The 27,225-nt window shown below is 44.7% G+C and overlaps 2 protein-coding genes across 3 annotated transcripts in view; one reads left to right on the top strand and one right to left on the bottom strand.

Annotated features, from left to right (window-relative positions):
• LOC144769628 (guanine nucleotide-binding protein G(o) subunit alpha-like) overlaps positions 1 to 27,225 on the bottom strand; it is a 727,529-nt gene that overhangs the window by 360,336 nt on the left and 339,968 nt on the right. For both annotated transcript variants that reach the window (XM_078653798.1, XM_078653797.1), the window contains exon 5: positions 2,490 to 2,618. In XM_078653798.1, coding sequence (XP_078509924.1) covers positions 2,490 to 2,618 — 129 coding nt within the window. The remainder of the gene's footprint in view (positions 1 to 2,489; positions 2,619 to 27,225) is intronic.
• Positions 16,643 to 17,945, top strand: LOC144767268 (melatonin receptor pdcr-1-like). The gene is given in 2 exon segments (XM_078650784.1): positions 16,643 to 17,782; positions 17,785 to 17,945. Coding segments are annotated over 2 exon segments (1,077 nt in total). The 5' UTR covers positions 16,643 to 16,866.

Genomic DNA, 27,225 nt, shown 5'->3' with positions numbered 1-27,225 from the left:
GCCCCGGAGAGCGAAGGAGGATTGCAGAGAGAGAGCCCCGAGGAGCGGGAGCTCTCGTGCCGCAACCACCGGCGAGGGCCCAGACAGCCAGCGTCCCCCGCCGCCTCCAAGGAGCAGACCGGTGAATGCGGGGGCATTTGTTTATTTCGAGTCCCCCAAGGCGGGAATCCACCGAAAGGGAGCATTTCTTTCGAGCCTACGAGAGGCTCCAAGGACGGGGGCATTTTTCTGTCCGAGCCCACGAGGGCTCTGGGGGCCATTGTTCTTTAAGTCTCCCGAGCGGGACTCCCACATAATTTAGGGGGCAGTGTTGGTGGTAGAGCTGCCCTGGCTGGCAGCGGGCCGCTCCCCCAACGCGAGGGCATTTGTTTATTTAGAGCCACAAGGCTCCTGCGGCCCCAGTTGTTTCTTTAGAGCCCACGAGGCTCCAGGGCACACAGTTCTCTCGAGCCCACGAGGCTCCCACGTTGGTTTTGGCCCCATTGTTTATTCAATGCCTCGAAGAGAGCCAGGAGGCACGCTGGTGCCAGACTCCCTGCTATAGCTGCCCAGCACTTAGTGGGCAGCTGCTTCGCTTAGGCTTGCCCCCCTTGCGCATCTCCTTTGGCTGCCTGCGCAGCCTGCCCTGACTTTTCTGGACACAGGGCGTTTCAGCCCCCGAGAGGCCAGGTTGGCCTGGGGTCAGTTCTGGGTACTTTTTGGCGCGATTGTGATTACCTGCCTAATGTGATTCATGCATCATGTGTAAAACTTCTGGCCTATACCTCTGAGTGTGTTTTTATGCATCATGTGAAAAGCTTCTTGCCTATACCTCTAAATGTGTTTTTATGCATCATGTGAAAAGCTTCTTGCCTATACCTCTGAATGTGTTTTCATGCATCATGTGTAAAGCTTCTGGCCTATACCTCTGAATGAGTTTTCATGCTTAGGAGGTTGTTTTTCCTAGTATAGGTTATGCTAGTGAGTTTATGATTCCCTGCGTGATATTTGCCTAAGTTGTTTAGGATTGCGTGGGTGCTACTTACCTTTTACCAGTGGTTACTGGTTGTGTGCTACATTTGTTATTTGGTGCTACAGTTATTATCTGTGCTATGTGCTAAGCGTTATTCCTACAAAGTGCTAATTCTACGAAGTGCTAGTTCTAAAAGTGCTTATTCCTGACAGTGGACCATGTGGCCCTGTCCAATGTATATAATCCCCTGTAAATTCTGCCCGTGCCTGTGGCACATTGTAAATTGTGTGGTTTATTATGTAATGTGTTTGGTATAATATAAAGGCTATTTTTATATATAACCTTGTGTGGAGTTCTCTTTGTGGTGGGCCTTGGGTGTTGTTGCTGGGTGCGTGCGCAAATACTTAACCTACATTGCCTGCGGGATCAACCTTACTGCTCGTGTCACGTTACCTAGAGGGTGAGCAGGGGCTATCCTTGGCGTGTAACTCCCTTGCCCTGACTAGAGTGGTGGTTTCTGCCTGGCTTTGGCGCAAGCCTTAGCCAACTGGAAACCGCCATTTCTAACAGTGGGGCTCTGTGTGTGTGTGGGGCTGTGTGTGTGGGGGGTTCTGTGTGTGTTTGGGAGGCTGTGTGCGTGTGTGGCTCTGTGTGTGTGTGTGTGGGGGGCTCTTTGTGTGTGGGGCTCTGTGTGTGTGGGGAGGCTCTGTGTGTGGGGGGGTCTGTGTGTGTGGGGGGCTCTGTGTGTTTGTGTGTGGCATTTGCGAGAGATTAAGCTATTGGCATTGTAAAAGACAATGCCATTTATTTATCTGTTTTGAAAACCAACACATAAAAAAAAGTTTGTCATATGCAATGCCATTATCTCTAACTTTTGCAAAGGCGAGACCGTTGCATTGTAAATGCTTGTTTTTGGTAGAGGTGGAGTGAAAATGGGAAACACATTTTTTTTCCATTCCCCTTTAACTTTTTCTGCCCTGTGTGGAACTGTATGAAAATTGGCATGCTGGACGATTACAGACTACACTTTTCGTTTCCTAAATTTGGTACAAATCAGTCCAGGGGAGCAAGAGTTCTAGACATATCAAAAAATGCCCTTTCAACGTAAATTGTAGCTGAACCTTAACCACACCGTGGTACTGGTATTTCCCATTGAAATGCGTTGTACACTTACATTTAGTTAGCAGGCGATTTTGTGATTTTACTTGCCTTTTATTGTAATGTATTGTTAGAAATGTATACAATAAATTACTATTGCTACTACTAATTGTCTGGGAAACTAGGTAGCCTGGCCGGCTAATAGCTCAGCACCGCTCAGTCAGGATGGACTGATGTAGAAAGGTTTGGCTTGCCTATCTAAGTATAAGGCCTCTGTGTTTTTAGGGCGAATAAGGATTAAATACATTTTATTCCTACAGCTGTGAATCAGAGCAGACAGTAAATATTACGGTTCGATTATTTCAGAGTCTAGGCTAGAGTTGCACAGATGAGTAACCTCTCAAACTAAGTGCACGACAGTACACACTTTAGATCGTACCTGAAGGTGAGGCCCCTCATCCTGAAGTGGGTCTCTAGGACTCCGCAGGTTCGCACGCGCACCCTCAGCACATCCTGGACCGTGGGGCAGAAGTCCTCAGACAGAATCCGAGTCATGTGCTCAAAGAAGCTGAAACAAAAGCGGAGAACAGCTTTAAAATAACCGCAGGGCTTCTCTACAGCTTTGCGAGTTGATGGAAAGGAGATGTGTGCGTCAGGAGTAAAAGAAGGAGAAGTGGAGGCGCTGGCACGAGAACCAGGGTTTGGGCAGTGGGAGTAGAAAATGCTGAAGAAGATTTTCAATTGGCTCCCAATCAGCACATGGAAACCTGTTATGCACGCCCTGGTTACAAGCAAACTGGACTATGGGAGCACCCTCTATGCCTGACTCAACAAAAAACGCACCAAAAGGCTGCAGACCATTCGAAACCTTTCAGTCAGCGTGGCTCTCAACCTCCCATGCCACACTCACATCTCACCACAACTGAAGGAGCTCCACTGGCTCCCCATACCCAAATGAGCACAATTCAACCTTCTCAACCACACTTTCAAGGCACTACATCACACTGACCCAGCATACTTCAACAATCACATTTTCTTTCACAAACCGTCCAGACATCTCCACTCATCCAGACTCCTAATTGGACACATCCTACACATACAGAAAACCAGATCCAGCAGTTGAGCCTTCTCCCACATCACTCCTAAAGCGTGGAATGACCTGCCACTACACAGAAGAGCTTCCTCCTCATTTCTTAAATTCCACATGAAGTTGAAGATCTGGCTTTTCCCCCTAGGCACTAGGCTCTGGATTTAGCTATGCTCAAGGCATTGGTGGAATGGGCAAGGGATAATCGGTGAATTCAAGTAAGGAAGCTGCATTTTCGCTCAGCCTGCAACTCGTGTGCCAGCTTTCAATGTTTTGCTTAAGAGTGATAAACTCCTGCGCCCCCTTCTGGGGAGACCTATGGTGTTGAGTGTCCAATCACTGGTGGCGCCCTTCATAATTTGTAGATTTTTGTCTTAGTGAAGTTGTCATAAACCAATCTGCTTATCTGAAATATGCTATGGATGTCTTGAACTTGTTGCAGGATCTCACGTATGATCCATCAATTTTTGGTAACTCAAGACATTGAATCATTATCAAGTCAAGTCAAAAAGGCTTTATTTCGATAAAAATTATCATAAAAGCTGCACAATAAAAACACATCAATTCATTTGATTAAAATACAGCGAGATAATTACATTCAACTTTAAAAATCTTGGTTTTCAGTTAAAAATGAATCATTATATACAAGAACCTCTCAAGATGCAAATTAAGTGGCAACCTCTAGGGCAAGGAGTGGTTTTATGACTCCCCCCTCCCCACCTCATTGCTCTTAAAGTGCACTGAGTTAGCATTAACAAAAATATTTTTTACCTTTAAAGACTAGCTTTTTGCAAGTCCCTAGGACTTTAATGGAAGCAACTTTTTTTGCTCCCAGCCTTCCCTGTATGTAAGTGTGGTATGTTTGAAGACAATTATGTCTTTCATTAAACCAATTTTTTATATCCCCAATGGAATTATATGGAAGTGGTATACGGATAAAGTTCTGGGTGTTTGCTCTGGTCCCGAAGACAAAATTTCATTTTTAACACCCCCTTTTGTCTGCTTACTTCATTTTAGGTATGGTGCACATTTGGGCGACACATGTTGACAACTGATGAATTTGCCTATAAGTTTTGTTTGGCAATGAAACATGTCGGCCATTCGCAACTTTTGGTCTTAATATGTTACAATGTTTTTAATCAGGAGCATGGGCATAAAGTAAGGTATGTCTAACATGCCTCTTCGGGCTTGTTTTTAAGGTGTTTGTGAGAGGAAGCAATTAGCTCTCCTTTTTTTGAGGAACTTGAGATTGAGGGATGTAAGAGGGTGATATAATTTTTTGAGACGTTGAGCAGTTGTCACATTCACTAAGCACTAATAAAGATATTCATTTTTGTTTTGTCCTCATGCTACTATAGGAAAGTTCCAATGATGATATAGCGAAATAGTTGGTTATCATCAGCCAACAGGCTCATGGTGATTGCCTATGTGCTGCACTTCCTATAATGTTGTACCTCTCTTATATATAGAGGTCAAATGGCACCTTACTTTGTTGCCTAAATATCATGCCCTTACATAAGGTCTGTCTCTGAGTTGTACCGGAGCAGAATTGAGCCCTAAGTGTAATATATGATATAAGGATTCTACTTAGAGTGATCAACAGAGTACTGGAGTAAGAGACATTGGGGTTTTGTTGCTGGCTAGGCTCACACCTACTCAGTGCCCTGATTGATACCTTACAGGTTGATAGTGTGCTCTACACATATGATAACGAAACATAACAAGAACGATGGAGGCACATACAGTAGACATGGGAGAATGGGAAGACTGAGCAAAATGGTAGAAAGAGTAAGAGAGTGCAGGAGCAGGAAAGAGAAAATTAAACGAATGGAACAGAAGATGTAGAATGGAGAAAGCTGGAGAGAAGAAAGTGTGAATAACAAAAGAAAAAGAGCAAAAGAAAAGGAGCAGATATGCAGTGAGAAATTAAAGAAAAGGGCAGAGAAAACAGCAAAAAAAGAGAATGGGGAAAGAAAAGTGAGAATAGAGAGAACAGGTAAATTATGTAGAAGGAATCTGAGAAAGGAGAAAAGAATGTGAGAATCAGACGCAAAAGAAGAGACAGAAAACACAGACGAAAGAATGAAATCATCATATAGTGCAGAAAAGGAAGTGAGACAATACAGTGAGAGTTAAAGTGCAAGGGAAAGTTCACCCATGTTTCCCAAAAAGTGAGCGAGACTCCTTGACTAGCTACAGGTCTACCAGCGAAAGCAGCCTTCAGAAACAAATGCTACACTCTCCCCCATGAACAAACCGACAGCTCAAAGTGTTATTCAGGGCATGACAAAGAATTAACTTAGTAGAAATCTCAAATACCAGAGCCAATTACCATCTATTAATTTTAAATCATCCAAAAATTCACTTTCAAAGGAAATTGATAATTCCGCATTTGCGTCTTTAATTTTTAACCCTAAGAGCAAATTTAAACAAAAATCAATTATTTTAATATCAGCATTTGCAGCACAGAGACTGATCAGATTATCTGTAATACAACTGTCGAAAGGCAATATCATGAGGTCTGCTCGACCACAACAGATTGATCCAGGTTACGCTGAACAAGGATGCCCTAAAAGGCTGTAAGAAAATAAGCAATGATGTATTAACTACATAAACCTTACAGAACGCTCTTTTGTGGACAAGACGCAGGGCAGACGAGTGAACATGCTGGGGATGGCTTCCTTCCTTCTAGTTCCTCCTCCTTCAATTAACTCTCTGGGCATTTCCAGCCCACGAGTCTTATCCAAGAAGTAATCATCACTGCTGTCAGTAACGACATAAGAAAACTCCTGGGTCTTCAGAGAAAATTGTAATAACGACTAGGAAGTGGTGTGGGACAAAAGATCATTAATACTTAACACAAGCTAACCTCATAGCATATTGTTGTTCACCCCAAAGCCACCTCAACCCCAACATTCCAAATCAACATTCGTACAGCTGTGCGTGAGGTAGTACGCCCATGGACATACAAGAAAATGAAAGGTGTGGAGGAAAAGGCGACAAGGGCAATTAAGGACAGTATAGACATATAACTGTACTACGGCAGTATATTACAAAAATCCATCAGCCTTGGTGACCCTCAGGCCAATATATCAATCCATCTTTCAGGACACTAACAGGTTGGGCAGGATCAACTGATCAAAGACATAGAAGTGCGTCAACGTTAGTAGCATCATTTTCTTGGTCCTACTCACTGGTGTCACTATGAGAGTCTTTGGTTGCTGGTTCAACGGAACGGCTTAATACCATGAAATCTTGGGGCTCTTATCTGATAATCCTGTGCTTCTCTAGTTCTACCTTGTTTGGGGATCCCAACTCAAGATAAAAATAAGTGACAGAAGCAGGCACTCAGAAGAGACTGGTTTGCGAATGTATAATATGGTTGCAGAGAGCAGAAGAACACAAAAAGTGAATTAGCTATTTTCACTTGAAAGGTACTCCCAAGTAGGAGCACACAAGCGCTGTAAAGATGGAGAGGAAAGAGTGAAAATGATGGAAATGCACATTGAATGCAAAAGTCTGGTACACAGTGAGACTGGCCCATAGGGTAATCTGGCAGTGCCAGAAGGGTCAGTCTGACACATCAGTGTGGGCTCGTTTTGTGGTATAGTAGGCTGAGGTTGTGACCGTGTGTGAGTCGATACTGTGTCTTTTTTTATAATGACTAGAATGCAGCAGGGGAAGTACTATGCAAGCACATTTTAAATGTATCTGCCTCGTCCACAAGTTATAAGATGGTCGCACTCTGAAATACCTGTTGAAACGGTCTATTGTCTTCTAAACAGATGTCTGTTGTCCAGTCTTATCCTTCTGCCCATTTCTTTGACTAGCTACAAGAAATACTGAGGAATGACGTTTCATGTGCACGGTTCACCCAAGTGGTGTTCTCTACCTCTGTCTCTACACATGGATTCGGACTTTCTTACATTCAGGAGACTGTTAAATGCACATTTCATCAAGTAGATGTCTGGATAGCCCTCCCTGTGCCTTGTTTTAGTTTGCGAAGTATCAGCATATATTCCTGCCTAGCTATTCTTGCTTTCCTCAGGCATGTTAGTCAGATGCCTAAAACCGGCTTCTGTACCTTCCTCCTGCAGCATTGGAGCCCTGACCAACTTTTCATGAGCATAACAAATATTGATGGATTTCTGCAATTGATAGTGGTGCTTCAAGACCTGTTCAGCTATTATCCACAACTTAATCAACCTACAATATTCCATGTGGTATTCGGAGGCAAGCGCCTTTTTTTTTACAGTGCTTTACAAAATAAAGTAATAAATAAGAACGAGGTAATCTAAAATAGCACTATAAAGCTGTTGCCAAACAAACAGGATAGAGCCTGTTGAGGAATACATTGTGGCTTTTGGTATCGAAATAGAGGTGAGATGCCGAATAAGATCAAGGGCAAAGTATGCCTTGGTCAGGGATATTGAGTAGTTCTTTCCTGATATTTAATAGTGTTGACTCTGTACCCTTAAGGGGTTTTAAAAAAGAGAAACACTGAGACGGCCAAGTGATTCCAGATGTGAGGATAGCTGATAAAACAATAGTCATCTAAGTGTCTTTGAAACATAGGATAAGCCTAAAATAGCTTGGTAATTTGAAGTATTGCCTATATCTGCCAAATTCGTCTTCACCATAGGTGTGATGATAGCATACTTGAGATCTTGAGCCCAAAGAGTGCATTAGTCTGATGATGAAAGGTAACAGTGCAGTGAGACCCAGGTTAACCACGTTTGAGTGACAAACATCATGGCATGAATGATTTTTTGAAGTAAAAAAAATTTCAAAAAAGGGAGTGAAGAGGTGGTGCTAAAATACACCAAGGTGGGCGCGTCCTCCTCTCCTGAAAGTATAAATAATCAACAAGGTCCACCTTACGTAGAGTTAGTGTATACCCAGGTGTTCATGGAATACACAATGTGTGTTAAAATACCCCTCACACACCAAAAGGGCTCTTGGTGTCATGCTTCATCATTGGGGTCTTTCCGCCCCGCTGCGGGACGGGGCAGTGCTGCGACAAGCGACTACGCTGGAGCACCTTTTATATTGAGAGTGCTATGTGAGTGAATGGGAGTGAGTGTCAGTAGGGTCAGGGGTGATAATAGATAAGTGAAGTTAAAAAATACCTGGCCTAGTGGTAGAAAAAACTGTTTAATAAACACTGGCTGGTATTGTTAAAAAAGTGAAGCGGAGAGAAAAAGTGGGTTAATGGACTTACTCTCCTGTGTGGGTCAACATGTTTCGGGGCCTCAAGCCCCTTCGTCAGGACCGGGGACTGATCCCCCTGTCACTCACTAATGTTTCACCACAAAAATATATGGTGTATGTACTAAGGATGATCAATGTGTATAGATATATTTTATAAATCTATATATTCCTGGCTATATCAGTAATGCTGATGTAATATGCCTGAAAAGATAAGAGCATACAATTATAACAGCACCTAAACATGATACTACTGAACTGCAGATCTATGCCTAAGCATAAAAATGAAATTCACGACCTGTTGATTCATGGAGACCTCGACATCGTGTTTCTAACTGAAACATGGTTAGAGGAAGCCTCCTCCCCAGAGATATTAGAGGCTATACCGAGTAATTATTGCCTGCTAAGAATCGACCGCCAGAAACAAAGGGGGGGAGGACTGGCAATGATTTTTAAAAATAACTTGGAGTGCACTTTAGCTGAACATAAAATCACGGATACGGAATGCGGAAGATTCACTATTAAATTAGACACCACCAACACCATTACAGGATTACTAATATATAGACCTCCTGGAGCTGCAACATCCTTTTGTAACCAACTCATTGAACTGGCCACCCAACTAGCCGTAAGACATAAAAATATCATCATATTGGGCGATCTCAACATCCACCTAGAAGACAGCCACTCTAAGGATGCGCAACTCCTTCTGAATGCTCTTAATACTATCGATCTGAAGCTCCTATCTATTCTACCTACGCATCAACAAGGGCATTTATTAGATCCTATATTTACAAACTGCATGGGCATTGAATCTTCCCCACCAGTTCCATTGATATGGTCTGACCATAGTATGGTGCCATTCAGAATAGCTAAAAATGTTATCACCAAGTCATATGCGAAAAATCCCCCTTACAAACGCCGAAACTTTAAAAAATGCACCCCTGAAATATTGCTGCAGGAACTTACCGATCACCCCCTGACTGCGGCCACGTCCCTACAGGAGGAATGGGACAACTTTGAAGCATGGATAACAAAAGCGTTAGACAAAACTGCTCCCTGGACGACCAAGCCCCCAGCTCGTCAAACTAAAAGTGCCCCCTGGTTCTCTGAAAAATTGAAAAAGGCTAAAGCACAATGCAAATTCATTGAACGAATGTGGAGGAAAGACTACGCCCCAGAACTCAAAGAAAAGTATAGAACTGAGCTGAAAAAATACCAAAAATTGGTACGAGTAGAGAAGAGTCTTTATTACAAATGCAGAATTATGGAAGCTAAAAACCCTACCAAAGAACTATTCGGTATCTATAAAGAAATCACCACACTATCTCGCTTGGATACTAAAGACACCTACTCCACGGAGACATGTGAACAAATAGCCGATTTCTTTGTGAAAAAGGTAGAAAATATTCATGCCACATTCACCATTAGCACCAGGTCAGATAACAATAAGGCAGTGACTCTAGACGTCCGCCCGCAAAAACCCCAGTTCACTAATTTCAGGACCCCTAATAAACTGGAATTGATGAATATCATAAACACCATTTGCTCTGGCTCCCCTATGGATGCCTGCCCTCCGGAACAGTACAAAATGGTCATGGAAAGCGTAATACTGGATCATATAAGCAACATGATCACAACCTCATTCCGTGAGAGCATCGTCCCGAGTAACTGGAAATCTGCCCAGGTAATACCACTAAAAAAGAAACCGAACATCCCAATTACCCAGCTTCAAAATCTGCGACCAATCTCACTTCTCCCTTTCTGTGCTAAGATCATAGAAAAGGTGGCCAATCTCCAACTCATGGAGTTTTTGGAGAAAGAATCTCTCCTCCACCCCTCCCAATCAGGGTTTAGAGCAGGCCATTCAACGGAGTCTGCCGTTCTGTTCTCCACCGAACAGATCCGGAAACTGGTGGATGAGGGAGAGACAGCAGCGTTGGTCCTGTTGGACCTAAGTGCAGCATTTGACACCGTGCTGCACACCACGCTGCTGTCTCGACTCTCAGACATGGGAGTTAAAGACTCTGCTCTCAAATGGTTCCAGTCATACCTCTCTGACAGAACTTTCCAACTTCACTGCCCTCCCTTCAAGTCATCTCCTCGCAGTGTTAGCCATGGGGTTCCACAGGGCTCAAGTCTGAGCCCTACCTTATTTAACATCTACATGGAACCCCTGGCACACATTGTAGAGAAATTTGGGGTGGGCATTGTCAGCTATGCTGACGACACCCAGTTGGTGTTCAAAATTACACCAGACAGCAGAGACTTAGCCTCCAACTTCTCAAACTGTATGCTAGGGATAGCGACATGGATGAACGCCAACTGCCTCCGTCTGAACGGAGATAAAACGGAGGTACTGATTGTAGGGAATAACCCCTCAGTCTGGTCCCACGCCTGGTGGCCTAGCGAATTGGGAGAACTTCCTGTGCCTGCAGAGAAGGTGAAGAACCTCGGTGTCATGCTTGACCCAAATCTCTCAGGTAGAGCCCAGGTAAATAAAGTGACAGGGAAATGCTACAGCACCCTTAAAGTGCTGCGCAAAGTACTTGACCTGCTTCCAATTGAAGCAAGAAAAACTATAGTCCATGCCCTAATATCTCCCCATCTAGACTATGGTAACATTCTTCTACTGGGTCTTAATCAAAAGAGCCTGCACCAGTTACAATGCATACAAAACTCTGCAGCGCGACTGGTGCTCGGTCTCCCCCGTAGAGCATCGGCAAAAAATGCACTTGCCAAGCTTCATTGGCTCCCTGTTAAAGAAAGAATAATATTCAAAACTCTCTGCTACACACATCGTATTGCCCAAAACAAAGGCCCCAGCTATCTAAGAGGCCTCTTGACCATCCACAGACCAATCAAAAATCTTAGATCAGCGGGCACGATGCTGTTTAAAATCCCTCGCATCACCAAAGCGAAGATGGGAGGAAAATCCTTCCGCTTTTTGGCCACCAAGCTTTGGAATGCCCTGCCAATTCAGCTACGTATGGAACCATCTGAAACAAGATTCAGAGCCAGACTCAAAACTCACCTATTTCCCAAAAACTAATCCCCGTCTGCCTGTTCTCTTCCTTTAGGTGGTATTTGCATTTGCAGTCAGCGCGGGGACACACAGTTTTGTGCAGCCAGGCGCTTAATAAATGCTTATTATTATTATTATTATAATTGCGCAGTCCCAGAGCGCAGGACTAATAGTCACCTGTGAGGGAAAGAAACGCGCAAACACACATATATACAATATGGTACATGGTTTCTGGGTCCGTACTGGTAAATGCCCTGTAAGTGAAGTGCTTAGGACAAGAACAGTACAACTACATCACATATCATGAATTCTACACACAAAGTCAAGCATTCATTCTAGTTGAGATACATACTCAGAATGTTTGGAGTCAGTGCCCCATGAGCCAGCTCTGGAGCGAAGGGTAAAAAGAGGGTCCAAACTGTGAATGGAGAGAGAGGGAATAAAAGAAAAAGTGTTTTCTAGATCTAAATAGTTGGAGTTGAATGATTCCTAATTACAAATGGGGAATAGACCAGAAGTCGGCTATTCCATTCGGCTGTGCCGTACTCACTTAACCCCCAGCAACGTGGTGCTTCCTCCTTCGTCCGTGGCTTCCGTGATACTAAGAAGCTGGGGAGGTACGCCTTTTATATGTTCAGGTTAATGGAGTAATTGGGAGTTAATAGAATTATTGGTCACACCCGAGATGGGATTGGCCCGTGAGATCCCGTTCAGAAACGTTGTTAGTTGGCGGCCATTATTATCAAGCTAGTTTGTTATTGAGGTACCGTTTGTCTACCATGATTCGTCGCTATTTGGTCAGCAGAAGAAGCCTGGGTGTACCGCTAATGAATCTAGTTTAACCGCACTTCCAAATGTGGTGCGGATCGGGGGAAAAAAAAAAAGTCCGCTCTGGGCTGGGTTTTCTGTTTTCGCGCATGCGGGGTGAAGGAATGCTAGCCATTGTAGACACGCGCGCGTTAGAGTTCAGCGCGCTTGCGTGTGTGGCGAGTCACTAGGTGCAATATGATCTTCTACTCTAAACGGGCATACGGAGTGCATAGGGATATAATGCGCCTGTTTATATAAAGTGTGCTAGGTTACATTTAGAATGTTATGAATGATGGTGGCGATTTTACTTTTTGAAAAAATGAAAAATTAATTTAAATAAACAGAAAAAGTCCCTGTTTTCATTTCAGAGGTGGGGGCAGTACATATAGAGTTTATGAATGGATCTACAAATAGTGGTAATGGATATTATCAACGCATCATGAATCAAAATTACAAAAAGATGGAAACACAGTTGGTAATGGAATTTTTTCTCAATGCATCCAAAGGCAGAGTGTTGGTAACTAGTAACACACTCAATGGTTACTGTATACTGTAAAAAAGGTTTATGGGACTGTTTTTTTTCTAGACAGCAGTTATTATTCAGACTCTCAGCTGGGACCAAGGTATTTCGTCATTAAGGCCTGTTATGTGAGTGCCTAGACGGAACACCCAGCGTTGTTATTTTGATAGGAGGTCCTTGTCGTTACTGTACGCCTCTATTACCGTCCATTTCAAATCATGGATGCTGTGACCCATAGTTACATAGTGTGTAGCCATTCTAGTTGTGGGTTTTTTACAGCGCACATTGCTGCGGTGTTCGCTCATCCGGACTTTTACTGGCCTGGTGGTCATGCCTACATATTCTTTCAGGCACGGGCAGGTGATCAAATAGACCACGTTGCGGCTGTTACAATTCGTGAAGGAGCGTTGCTCCCAAGTGGACTGGTTTGAGAAAGTGATGTTGCGACTTTTTTTGCGTGTATTGACAAGACGCACATGAGCCGCAAGGGTGGTGTCCACTGACTGCTGTTAATTTCCTCTGATCAGTATTGGTACGATCCTTAGGTCTTGTATGGACCAACATATCCTTAAGATTTTTGCCCCTTTTGTGTGAAAACATAGGTTTTGGGAAGTTGAGTTTCCCACAGTTCAGCATTTTCCAGTGCTTGTTCACAATCTTTGTGATGTGGTTCGAGTTAGTATTGTACGTGGTGACACATATAGGGCGTGGATCTGGTTCTTTTTGTACTGTTGGTTCTAACAGAACCTCTCTGTTATTGATACGCGCCCTTTTTAGGCCTTTGTTAACAACAGTTTTTGGATAGTTGCGGTCTAGATGTTTGCGTTCCAAATCCCCAGCTTGGGTTTTGAAATCTCTAATGTCGCTGCAGTTCCGCCGCAAGCGAAGGAATTGTCCATAGGGTAAATTGTCGCGGAGATGTCGCGGGTGGAAACTGTTGTAGAGTAACAAACTGTTTTTAGCTGTGGGTTTGAAGTGAGTACATGTTTCTAGTCCTCCATTGGTTGGGTAGATATTTAAATCTAGGAATACCAGGTTCTCTCTGGAGGCTGTGTGGGTAAACTTAAGGAACTGGTCTTGTTGGTTCAACTAGGCCATGAACTGATTGACTGAATCTTGGTTCCCTCTCCAGATCACTAGCACATCATCAATGTACCTTTTCCATGTTATCACATGGTTCCTATAGGGAATATGGTCGCTGAGAATTTTCGTTGATTCAAGGTGATGTACGTACAGTCCGGCTAGACTAGGGGCACATGTGCTCCCCATGCTCGTGCCATGTTTCTGTAAGTAATACGTACTCTCGTATTGAAAGAAATTTTTCTTCAGGGACAAGGAGATACATTCAAGTACTACCTGTATTGGTGTGTGGTATTTCCAAGTCGTCGAGAATAGGACTTCTTCTATTATCTCCAGGGTTTCTTGGTGAGGGAGGCTGGTGTAGAGGCTCTCCACGTCTAAACCTAGAAGGAGGTCCTGTTCAGGGTCAAAAGGAACTTCCCTGACCAATTGTAGCACAGCTTTTGTATCTTTCAGATATGTGTTGGTTGATTGTACTATTGGCCTGAGGAAAGCGTCGGCGAACTTGGATAGGGGTTCCAGGATTGAGTCAATCCCGGATACTATGGGGCGTCCAGGTGGGTAGGGGGCGTCCTTATGAATTTTGGGTATAGTGTAGAAATAGGGAGTTTTTGGGTTGTCATGAACGAGGAAGTCACTTTCTTTTTTGGTGAGCCAGTCGTGCGCCATTGCTTCTTCAATCATTATGACGATACAGATCCTGACCTCCTCTGTGGGGTCCTCTCTGAGTACCTGATAGTAACGTCTGTCGTTTAGGAGTTTCCTGCATTCTCTATCATAGTTGGTGTAGGTCTGTATGACTGTTGCCCCGCCTTTATCGGCTGGCTTGATTACAATATCTTGGTTATGGACTAGTTCCTGTAGTGCTATCCTTTCCAATCTGGTGGTGTTTTGGTAGGTTTCACCCCTATCAGTTGGTAAGTTTTCCAGATCACCCATGACTGCTTTCTCAAATGCCAGAAGTTCCACTGGTAGAGTAGAGTCTAATGGGGGTGAAAGTGGATTTTTTCTTTAGACCGGTGTCAGATTGGGCAGAAGTATCAATGTCGGAGTTCTGAAAAAAGGCTTTCAGTTTTAGTTTTCGTATGAACTCCTTCATCTCTTGACATATTTTAAATTTGTCCATCTTATTGGTTGGTACGAAACCTAACCCTTTACTCAGGACATTTTCTTGTTCCTGTGTTAGTTGGTGGTCAGACAGGTTTACCACTAGGTTCCCCAACTGGTGGATGCTGTTTGGCTCCGGGTTGACACACCTGGAGGTGCTGCTGGTTGTTGGTTCCAGTGGACCTGGGTCCCTTTCCGGTTCCTGCCTCTTCGTGGCCCTGGGCGCTGGCCTAAAAAAGGCGATTGACCATAGTAATTGAATGGGGGTGCCTGTTGGTCCCATGGGGGGAACTGGTTGCCCATAAAGGATGGTCCCGGTGGATATTGCATGTAACCTGGGGGTCCTTGCATATAGGGTTGTGGCCCTTGATAGGGTGTCCAACCTCTACCGCCCCGTGGGTACGGTCTTCTGAGGGATGATGTTCCTCCTCTTGCTCCCTGATTACTATTTCTGCTTGAACCGGAAAGGGACGCAGGTCCACTGGAACCAACAACCAGTAGCACATCTCGGGTGTGACCAATAATTCTATTAACTCCCAATTACTCCATTAACCTGAACATATAAAAGGCGTACCTCCCCAGCTTCTTAGTATCACGGAAGCCACGGACGAAGGAGGAAGCACCGCGTTGCTGGGGGTTAAGTGAGTACGGCACAGCCGAATGGAATAGCCGACTTCTGGTCTATTCCCCATTTGTAATTAGGAATCATTCAACTCCAACTATTTGGATCTAGAAAACACTTTTTCTTTTATTCCCTCTCTCCCCATTCACAGTTTGGACCCTCTTTTTACCCTTCGCTCCAGAGCTGGCTCATGGGGCACTGACTCCAAACATTCTGAGTATGTATCTCAACTAGAATGAATGCTTGACTTTGTGTGTAGAATTCATGATATGTGATGTAGTTGTACTGTTCTTGTCCTAAGCACTACACTTACAGGGCATTTACCAGTACGGACCCAGAAACCATGTACCATATTGTATATACGTGTGTTTGCTCGTTTCTTTCCCTCACAGGTGACTATTAGTCCTGCGCTCTGGGACTGCGCAATTATAATTGTATGCCCTTATCTTTTCAGGCATATTACATCAGCATTACTGATATAGCCAGGAATATATAGATTTATAAAATATATCTATACACATTGATCATCCTTAGTACATACACCATATATTTTTGTGGTGAAACATTAGTGAGTGATAGGGGGATCAGTCCCCGGTCCTGACGAAGGGGCTTGAGGACCCGAAACATGTTGACCCACACAGGAGAGTAAGTCCATTAACCCACTTTTTCTCTCCGCTTCACTTTTTAGGTTTTGCCTAGCAAAATGCGTACGAAGTACGCATGCGCTAGGAAAACCTTATGTCTTACAGTGGGGAACAGGGACTCGCCCCCTGCTCCCATTGGCTAGCTCCATAAATGGAGGCTAGCCATTGGGAGACGGCTCTATCCGTCAATCCCGGACGCGATTCGGGGGCGTTTCGCGATGTTTTTTTAAGCCCCGCCCCTTTGTCCTGGGCCGCGCTGTCATTGGCTGCCGGCCCGGGACACCCCCCTGACGTCATTCCCGGGCCGCGCTGTGATTGGCTGCCGGCCCGGGACCTGACTTGTTTAACGTGGTAACACCCACTTCCTCCGTCAAAGGGCGCGATCACTTTCAGAACAGTCCCCTCCTGCGGCATTAGGTGGCTCATTCGACTCAAACCCAAAAGTCCCGCCTTCATTACAACTCCCGCTTAACCAGGCGCCCTCCAGGTGGAAGTCAACCTGATTTTGTTAATGCAAAGTTGTTAATCAGTTAGGTCGGAAATACTAAAGGCCCCTTCACCGCATACCCGAAAATAGCTAAGAAAAACGTAGAACTGCATTTATGCGTAAATTATTAAACATCTCATGCGAGGTGTAGTTTAAGGCATTCTTTTGGAACAAAGATAACAACATCCCACTATCTGCTAAAGACTAAGCCGATCCGAATGACTTTATGGACACTGCAAGGGTGGGACGTCAGATCAACAGCATGGAAGAAACCCTCGTGCTTGAGGCATCGGGGGCAAGCAAGAACATCCCGAGCCACCCCCAAATCATGATTTCCCTACTGCCGTTTCTGCTTAACGCCTCGGCTGCAATCCAGAACCTGAGCTCGGGGCCCCCCTCGCAGCAGGAGGAGCTGCTGGCGGTTTCCGGGGCCCAGGGCTGGTGGCACGGCAGCCGCATGGCTAAGATCGGCATCATCACGGCCCTGGGTGGCCTCATCATCGTGGCCAACACCTTCGTGCTGATGGTCATCGCCTCGTCCGTGTCGGGCTGGTCGCGCAATTGCCGCTACATCCTCATCTCGCTGACAGGCACCGACGCGGCGCTGGCACTGCTGGTGGTGCCCCTCAACCTGTACGGCAGCCTGGCACTGGAGCCCGACGCCGGAGGGCCGGACGAAGGCCCGCTCGGACCCTACTGTCACATTGTGGCCTTTCTGAACTCCAGCATCTTCGCCTCGTCCATCTATTCTCTGGCCACCATCAGCCTGGAGCGCTACGTGGCCGTCTTCTTCCCGCTACACTACGGGCGCGTCATGAGCAGGCGGCGGGTGCAGCTGCTCATCGCCGCCGCCTGGCTGCTGCCGCCGGCATTCCTCTTCCCCATCGCTATCCCCGGCGGCTCGGTGGTACGGGTCTACTTTTTGCGGGCCTCGCTCATCTGCAACCCGGACTACGCCAGTAATGTGACCTACTCGCTGCTGCTGACGGCCGTCATCTTCTTCCCCTGCTCGGCCATCGTCACCTTCGCCAACCTGCGCCTCTGGCTGGCCGCGCGCCGCCAGAGCCAGAAGCTGGGGGCGCACGACGCCGCCTCCCGCGTCCTCGTGCCGGTCGTCATCGTGTTCTACATGTGCTGGGCGCCCGCATGGTTACCATCCTCTACAACGGTGAGTGGCTCGTGCTGGGCCTTCAACACAAAGACAGTTTTGCATGCTGGCAACCCACTTGGCCTAGAGGAAAGAGTAACGAGAGGCTGATTCGCAGTTCTCAGTCATTGAAACAAAGCTGGCAACTTGCCCCTTGATATGTTTGTGACTTTAGAGCAGGGCTGACTTGTCAGCCGACAGTATCAGTTCAAATGAGACTTGTAGTTTTAAGCTTACCACCACACGTGTTAACTCTATATTCACAATATGCATGCCAGAAGATGTTTGCTGATAAAGCAGGAGTGGGTGAAAATGCATGCCTTGATTTGGGGGCATATCCAGGAAGTGAGCGAAGCACACTGTATTGCTTTTGGAGTATCACAGAAGCATATTATTGTGCCAGAAAGCATGTCGTTGCCACAAATATGTTTCTGGAATAACATCTTGTTAAATATTGTCTCAGGTTGTATGGTAACAGCCCTTTACAGCAACCGATTTTCTATAAAAGAAGCATTTACACTTTTCTTCCAAAGCATCATAAATGTAGCCAATGTGTTTCATTCCTCACATCGAAACTTTTTCAGGGCTCATTGTGTGTGTTTTGTTGCTAAGATTCTTGCTGTCTGTATGGCACAAAGAGTAAGCATTGTGTGTGTTTTTTTTAATTTGTTTCCAAGTCATACCTCAAATTTTAACACAGGAGATGACCATAGTTGAACTTCTATTTCTTCTTTTCGGACCAATATTGTGTACAATTGTGTGTAGGCCTTCCAACCAATATCTGAACTAGCTGTGCGGTGATTGGTTGAGGCAGATTGTATTCAGCTCCAAAACATAAATAAACGGATTAGGGATCCAGGGGAAGGACAGCCAACATTATGACAGTGTTTTTTTTTTGGGGGGGGGGGGGGGGGGGGGTTTGTACGGCGCTATTGCACTGTTATGTGGACCGCAGGTCCAACACGGCAGTAGAAGAAAAGCCAGTCTGTCCAGTATTGTGCCAGACGTTTTGGTCTCCTCATGGCCCATCAGAGCGCCTAGCCTGCATACCTTCCACCTCTCTGGGACGGTGATGTTCAGGGGCCATAGAGCGTGAACGTATTTCAGGTACTTCGTATATAAGTTTCCATGTCGTCTCTTTTGATTTTTTTTGGGTGGACGGACCACTTCAGGGTTGAAAATTTAGGCCAATAACACATTGTAAGATGCTGTTTAGAGTTAAATGTGCCTGTGTTTTAATTTCTTTATTGAACCAAATTGGTCAGATATCTGAGCTTGTCTCTGGAAAGTTTGTTTATAACCGAGGACGATGCAAAACAAGCGATACACCAGACCACTTATGCTGCTGTGTCCTTCATGAATTTAGTCATTCATTCCATCTGACGCTAAGGGAATGGTTTACACTTAGACAGACACAGAAGGACAAGCCGGGGGAAAAAATAACATCATTGTGTTTTTTTCCAGCAGGATTTCTACATCCTGTATTGCTGAGAGCAGCATTCTTTACTGCAGCTGCCTTAAGGTTGCTTATAGAAAAGAAAAGTAGGATACGAACTAGACCCCAAAAACTTTTAAGAGCAATGTAGTAGTGAGAAAAAATGTTTTTCGCAAATATGTGCCGAAATTCTGGCTCTCCAAAGCAGCGTGCAATAGAATGTCTGAATCCATGTGGTAAATCATACTTTTATGCCCTCTCTGTGGGGGACTTATACCCATGTGTCTGTATTTCTTGATGAATTATTTCTACCACAAATTAGGTATATTGGATTGTTGGCACTGTGATAACATTGTCACATGCGACAGTAGTGAGCATGATTGGTGAATGAAACAATACATTTACATTACATTTAGGCAATTGCTGATTTTGTGGGCAAAATAATATCAGGTGCGCTTTAAGCAAGACCCATAGCTGTGGAGCGGTGCCTAGGGTATTTTGAAACTGAACACATTGGCCTTCAGTTCTGTCTTGAAAGTGAGAAGGAATAGTAAACTAAACAAATCTTTGGGGAAGGTGTTCCAGTGGAAGACTGGTATTAATTTGGTGTGTCCGAGTTTTGAATGTGTACTGCAGCTTTATAATTTATATTTGCTGTTCGAAGTGCTCAACATACGGGTTGCAGCAAGATGGGCGTTGGGTTGGGTTAGCAACCGTTTTCAATATATCAAATGTATCTAAGTGCTCGTGAAATGTGTTGTTATCGTTCTAACTTTAATACAGTGCTTAGAAACAATACGTGTAAGGTATCGTCCATTTGCGAGAGATTAAGCTATTGGCATTCTAAATGACAATACCATTAATTTATCTGTTTTCAAAACCAACACATAAATAAAAAAAATTGTCATTTACAATGCCAATAGCTCTAACTTTTACAAAGGCGAAACCGTTGCATTGTAAATGCTTGTTTAACAATACCAGCCAGTGTTTATTAAACAGTTTTTTCTACCACTAGGCCAGGTATTTTTTAACTTCACTTATCTAGTATCACCCCTGACCCTACTGACACTCACTCCCATTCACTCACATAGCACTCTCCAGCGTAGTCGCTTGTCGCAGCACTGCCCCGTCCCGCAGCGGGGCGGGAAGACCCCAATGATGAAGCATGACACCAAGGGCCCTTTTGGTGTGTGAGGGGTATTTTAACACACATTGTGTATTCCATGAACACCTGGGTATACACTAACTCTACGTAAGGTGGACCTTGTTGATTTGATTTTTTGAAGTACCAATATTTCTGATATCATAATCCCATCACTTAATGGTGAGAACTCACAGCAGTAATGCAGGTAGGTTCTACTGGATGAGGGTGATCAGTCTAGAGAGGTAATGGAAAAGACGCTCTCTTAGAGCAGCAATACTGTTAAAGAACGCATGGTCGTCATATAACCAATTTAAGGGGACCGGAGCAGGAGGCTTTTCATGAAATTATGGGTTACAATCTCCTTATGGTATGAAAAAGAGTTTTGAAGGAATTATTTGCCTCAGTAATTCGAGCATGACAGCATTATTTTTTTGCTCTGGTGAGCTGACTTGTATCTACTAGAGTGCACTCTGTAAATGGTACGAGTAGCTATAATTTATTCCAATGCATTTCCAATGCTTTGTCTTAACATTTAAACTGGCGATTGTTAACTGTGTACTACTTACTGGTCTTCATGAAATTCTGTTTGTGAGTGGACAAAAGTGTAGAGTAGAGTATCCAATGCACAAGAATGTATTTCACGATGTACTAGGATTTCCTCAAGTACCTCCAAATTGGGTCCAGTGAGCCCAGAAGTAGTTACTTTCTGTAATGCTCTTTCTGCTGCAGAGTATCTAGCTGTAGCTTTCTCACCTTTTGAATATTCCCCAGGAGTTGGTTCACAGACAGAATATCGATGTAAAAAATATTGATGAAAAAATATACAATGCAAAAATATCGACTCTCTATACTTAAACAGGTCAATGCACAACTTACTTGAAGCCGTGAGGGAAACGGCCAGCGAACCTTGCACCAGCGCCAGCGCCCCTGCAACCACTCCTGTACCGCCGTGAGGGAAACGGCCATTATCGCCACCGCCACAGCGAGGACGCCGCACGGGCCGGGACTCCACTTCCCAGGTGCCCCGGCGGCTGCAGGCGCGGGAGTGACGCCACAGGAGCGCCCGGAGGCGCGATAAAGCACGGAACGCCCCTCGCGCGCGGGTGCGCCCGTGCGAAGCCCGGGCAAAGGGCGGGCCCTCTGAGGCCCTCAGAGGTCAACAGTGGTCGGGCGGGCCACCCATCTAACGCCCCCCCTTCAAAGGTGAGCAGTTTTAGTTGGCTGTTAAAATGGCCAAACGTAACGGTTCTTGCAAAACTATAGACCCAGTCACCCAGGTCGCTGAAACTTCTGCATCCCTCATTACGTCCTTTGAGACATTATTAGACACTGCATTCAATGAGATTGCCGAAACTGAGAGGAGGCTCTCCATGGGTTCACTTACCACTATCCAACCAACTGCAACAGGTAGTTTAAGTGGTAACATGCATATATTTCCTGAAGTTATCGTGGAAAAACAACAATCTGCTGTTAATCTGCCAATTGCCCTTGAGGACGGAAACACTATTACGCATACAGTCCCTGCCGTAGCTCCGGACCCTACCCCTCCATCATCAACCACTGAGGTCACTGGGAATACAGGAGCTAAGCGGAAAAGGGGCATAGTAAAACTACCATACAAGAAAAGGAAGCAGCCCCCTAGGAGTGTTAATCAACCAACACCACAAAGTATGTGGAGCAGGGGGAAGAAACAAAAACAATATACAGTATCCGTGCAGGCCCAACCCCATCTGGATGATGTCGTTGTTATAAATAATGATGGTCTAAATTCAATGACTATTTCCACCCAGACTGATTTTCCCAATGCAAATAGTCCCCACTCTAAATCAGAGGGGAATCTCTTCGAGACCATTGCGGATACAATTTTTAAGCAACTCGAAGGTCAAATGATCAGACAATTTAATAATATTTTTAAGAGACTTGACAGACTGGAAACTTTAATCAAAAATGATGATGCCAAAAGAAAAGGCACAGTGTGCCTGGATAAATTAAGAGGTGAACGTCTGCTAAAAGACCTGGAATCTACTACCCGTGCGCTCACTAGCGGCGATCACACAAAAAATGGCAATCCGCCTACAGTAAACAGGGTTAAGGAATTACAAGTTGCAAATGGTCCGCCAACGACTGTACCATCTGTGACGATCACAAGCACAAGGGAAAGTAATCCCCCTGACTCTTTAAGTAAACCTTCCTTGCCCTCCACTGCTACTAGTGCACCTAAGATTAATTATAAATGTAACTCCGTTATAGGCACAACAACGCAGATGGTTTCTTCAAATTCCAGCCAGCGCCACAATAAGACCCCACATGAAGACACCAGGCCTTTTAAACATCAAGGCCCTGCCTTACATCTTCCACCTGAGGCGTGTCCTTACGTCTTAGTTCTGGCTGGCATTCCACCCCTCAGGGAAGGGCAAGGAGAGTCGTGGGTTCAATTGCACAATAAATGTATTGATTGGCTAACCAAGCACAAGGGGGTCGGCTATGACGTTTCCAAAGAAATCATATCCACACGCCGAGTAACTTGGGTTGGTCCTCTTTTTAAAAACATTAACGGGGACTGTATCATAGTCAATTTCAGGAACCCTGGTTCTGCGAAATCTCTGTTAAACAAGAACTTTGGTCATCATGGCCCATCCACTGTAGTGACCCCCTTACCGCTAAATTATTTTTATCGCCCTCCACACAGAATGATGCAGCCTCCACCTGTACTTCCATTATATAACAGGTTCTCAATACTCCATGATTTGGGTACATTGGATTGACTGCCTCCCACTACTGAAGAACCTGTCTCTGTGTGTCCGGCTCTTGATCATACAGTGGTAACATTTTCTGAGGTACCCCCGCTAACACCCGAAACTTTTCTGCTTGAAACATCATGCGAACAACAGGGGCAAACTACAACAGTACTCTCCCTAGGAACTGACCAGGACCCTTGCTTGAGGCCCGATAAAAATCTGTCAATCCTCAGTTGGAACATTGCTGGCCTGAAGGCTAAGACGGAAATCACATCTTGGAAGGACTGGGTCATTTGTCATGACGTACTAATGTTCCAAGAAACCTGGTGTACCGATGATCTGCTACTTGAGGGGTACAGCTGTCATAACAGGACTGTCTTGGCCCCCCCCCTTTAGGTCGTCCTAGCGGGGGCCTCTCTATTTGGGTTAAAATATCGGCAGAAGTTAAAATCGATACACTTCAAACCAATTGCCCAAGTTTCATGGCATTGGCATACATTAAAAGGACAAGGCTATGTTTGATCAACTTCTACAATAACGACTTTTTGTCCCAACCTAATCGTAATTTTATTCTTTTATTTGAGTTTATTGATGAAATTATGGATGGACAGAAATACGGGAAATTCGACGGTATTTGTATAGGAGGGGATTTCAATGCACACTTACACTTTAGAAAACCCCCCTGTAGAAGAGGTATAGAACTTTTAAATCTCCTTGCAACCAGAGAACTTGTAATTGCATGGAGCATGCTGGTACGGAAATCAGCACTGCCCCGTTTCCCACCTTTATTGGTCATGGTAGTGGTACTACGATTGATTATGTATTTGTTTCACCCCCTGTCGCTAATGTTTTAACGAAGGCTGAGGTTGTGTGTAAAGCATATAGTGACCACTTCCCTATTGAAATTCACCTACTACTTCCCAGGGGTAAGTGCCCACAAAATGAAATAGGTGCAAGAAACTTGGAAGTTTCAACTGACAAATTGAGGGTAATTTGGAGGGGTGTGAACAACAGGGGAATCCTGGCAAAAGTTATTAAAAAACATCCAGCCTTGATTGACACCTGCCTCACCATCGATGACCACGGGGGTAATATAATCACATCATTTAGTGAACTCTGCTCTGTAATAAAAAGTGAGATCTCCAGACCTGTTTCGAGGAAATCTGAGGAAACACCTAGATGGTTTGATGCCTCTTGCTCTAAGGCAAATAGGAAGTTAAGGGCTGCTCTAAAATCTGAACCCAGGGATATTCCCCAAATAAGGTTACTCAGAGCAGAGTATAAATCTACCCTACGTAATAGAACTAATGAACTGGTTAAGACCCACTGGGATTCCTTGGCACGCTCGGCCGAATTGAAAGACACTACTGGGTTTTGGAGGGAGGTAAAGAACCTAAGATCCATAGGCTCGAACTTAACGGCAATTAATTGTAACATCACCGGATCTACATGGGTTGAACATTTTGCTAAAATTTATGCCACACCGGACTACCCTGCTTTAACCTCCCTCCCCTTAAGCCCCCTTAACATCTCTGTGTCTGAGGTCGAGGATGCTATAGCTGAAAGCGCAGGAAACAAAGCGCCTGGCCCTGATGGGCTCTCAATTGATCAGTTAAAGTGTGAACTTAACTTTTGGGCCCCATTGCTATGTAATGTTTTTAATAATTTAACGAATGAACAAATTCCAGAAACATGGACGTGTAGCACTATCGTGCCCATTTTTAAAAAAGGCGACAGGCTGGATCCCGGGTGCTACCGCCCCATATCGTTAATCGATAATACTTTGAAAGTTTTGGGGAGGGTTATTTTTAAAAGGATTAAAACCTGGGCGGACGAGAGTAAGATTCTACATCCTAGCCAGCTTGGTTTTCGTAGCAATGTTGGCACGGTGGAACAATGTTTGAACTTGAGTTTGATTATGGCAAAATACAACATTGCTAAAAAATCCCCTCTATATTTTGGTTTTATGGACTTAAGTTCTGCATTTGATTTTGTTAATCGTTCCAGTCTATGGTCCACCCTTCTTAATTATGGTTTGGATGATTATTTGGTCCACTTTTTAGCTTTTCTACATAGTGACCTAAGAGCTCGTGTGCGCATTAATCAATCTGGCGAAGTCTCTGACGACATTAGCATTGGCAGGGGGGTCAGACAGGGGTGCGTGCTGGCCCCCCTCCTCTTTATTCTCTATATTAACAATTTGAGCTCCTCGCTGAGTACTTTATCAAAAGATGTACCCTATGTGAATGGAGTTCCTATACCCACCCTCCTTTACGCTGATGATGCGGTCCTAATGGGCCGCACACCAAAGGCACTCCGTATTTTAATCTCAGGCTTTGTCCATTTTATGGCAGACCTAGGCCTGACCACTAATTTTAAAAAATCTCTAATTATGAGCTGTGGCCCCAAAAAATATAAAATTGCTGAGATTAAATCAGGGTCTAATGTTTTGAAAAGTACTTGCACTTTTCCCTATCTGGGGTTGCTATTCTCAAATACTGGTTCGTGGCAACCACATGTTTCTTATGCTAGGAATAAGTTGGGTAAAGCTATAAACTGTGTCACCTCTTTGAGACAACCCAACCACGCTGATGTGATTACACCACTAGTAAAGATTTATCAAACCCAATGCATCCCAACTGGTACTTATGGCGCCGAGGTTTGGGGTTATACAAACTGTCTCCATATCCAAATCGAAGAAAATAGGTTCTGTCGGAAGGTGCTGGGTGGGGTTATCTGTTCCCCTCATTATATATGCCATAATGAATTAAACATCTCATATATAGAAGATTTTGTAAGATCAAGACCAGCACTCTTCTGGCTAAAAACATGGATTAACCCGGCTGCCACTTTGACTCGTGATATAATCTTGGACTGCTTAAAATGCGACAGGGCACATGTATACCATGGTTAAAAGCTGTAAAAGAATGCCTTGACAGCGTAGGACATGGTCATTTGTTTACTTCACCCAGTTTAATAAATCGTTCCCACAAGACTATTATTCATAGGGCATTGTATCATCTGTACAGAGAAGAGCGGGAAAGGAAAAACCTGTTAAAATGTACCGTTATAAAATACATGGGCTATTCTGAACCTCAAATTAAACATCCAGGCCCCCCACACAGGTATTTACGTTTACACCTTGGCAGATGGAATAGGAGCTTACTGTTTCGCTTTCGTGATGGGAGCATAGTAAATTTACTAAACTTCCCTTTGGGTTACAACAAACATTTAGAAACTCTGTATTACCCTTGCAACCCAAATATGAAACAGAGCCTTATGCACTTTTTGTTTTTCTGCGGTTTTTATAAAACTTTCTCCGCTCACTATTTAATGCCCTACTGTAGAAATTATAAGCTGACTTGCTTTAGAAAAGCACTGAGGACCTTTTTAGGTTTTGCCTCGGCAATGCGTACGAAGTACGCATGCGCTAGCAAAATCTAATGTTTTCCTCTGTGGAGTCGGGTATCCGCCCCCTCCTCCCATTGGCTAGCTCCATAAATGGAGGCTTGCCATTGGGAGCCGGATCTGTCCGTCAAGGCCGGACCAGATTCGGGGGCTTTCCCGAGAATGTTTCCCTTTTGGTGACGTCAGCCGATAGCCTGTTCTCGGGAACGCTCCCGAATCTGGTCCGGCATTGACGCCACCCGGAAGAAGTCCAGGTGAGTGCTTGCTTTTTTTTTTTTTTGCCCGTTCCCACTCCCTCTCCCGCTCTCCCTGTCTCCGGCCCCGTTCCCGCCCCCCTCCCGCTCAACGCGGCCACCTTTCACTTGTCAAAGACGGGTGGTAACACAATGTGTGCGTGTGTCTCATGGATAAGGCATCGGAGGTATTGTCCCAGAGGTATATGAAATGTGTGTGAAATACGTTTGTGGGTGTGGGAAAAAGGTGTCTGTGTGGTGCGAGTATGTTTGAAAAGATTGTGAGAGATGCTTCTTCGTGCGCTTAGGGAGTGTAAGTGAGGAGGTCGGGTTAATGAAAGTGATGTGTGTTGATGGGTGAAAGATGTGATTCAACGGCGTGTGTGTTTGAACGAGGTATGTGTGCAAGTATAGATCATGTTCCTTGTCTTCAAAGGAGGTGCGTGAGACACACGTCCGCGTTAAAGAGATGCCAGTGAA

The sequence above is a fragment of the Lissotriton helveticus genome, chromosome 7 (genome assembly GCF_964261635.1).
Source record: "Lissotriton helveticus chromosome 7, aLisHel1.1, whole genome shotgun sequence".
NCBI lineage: Eukaryota > Metazoa > Chordata > Amphibia > Caudata > Salamandridae > Lissotriton > Lissotriton helveticus.
The sequence above is the reverse complement of the archived record's forward strand: the minus strand, read 5'-3'. Positions and strand labels throughout refer to the sequence as shown.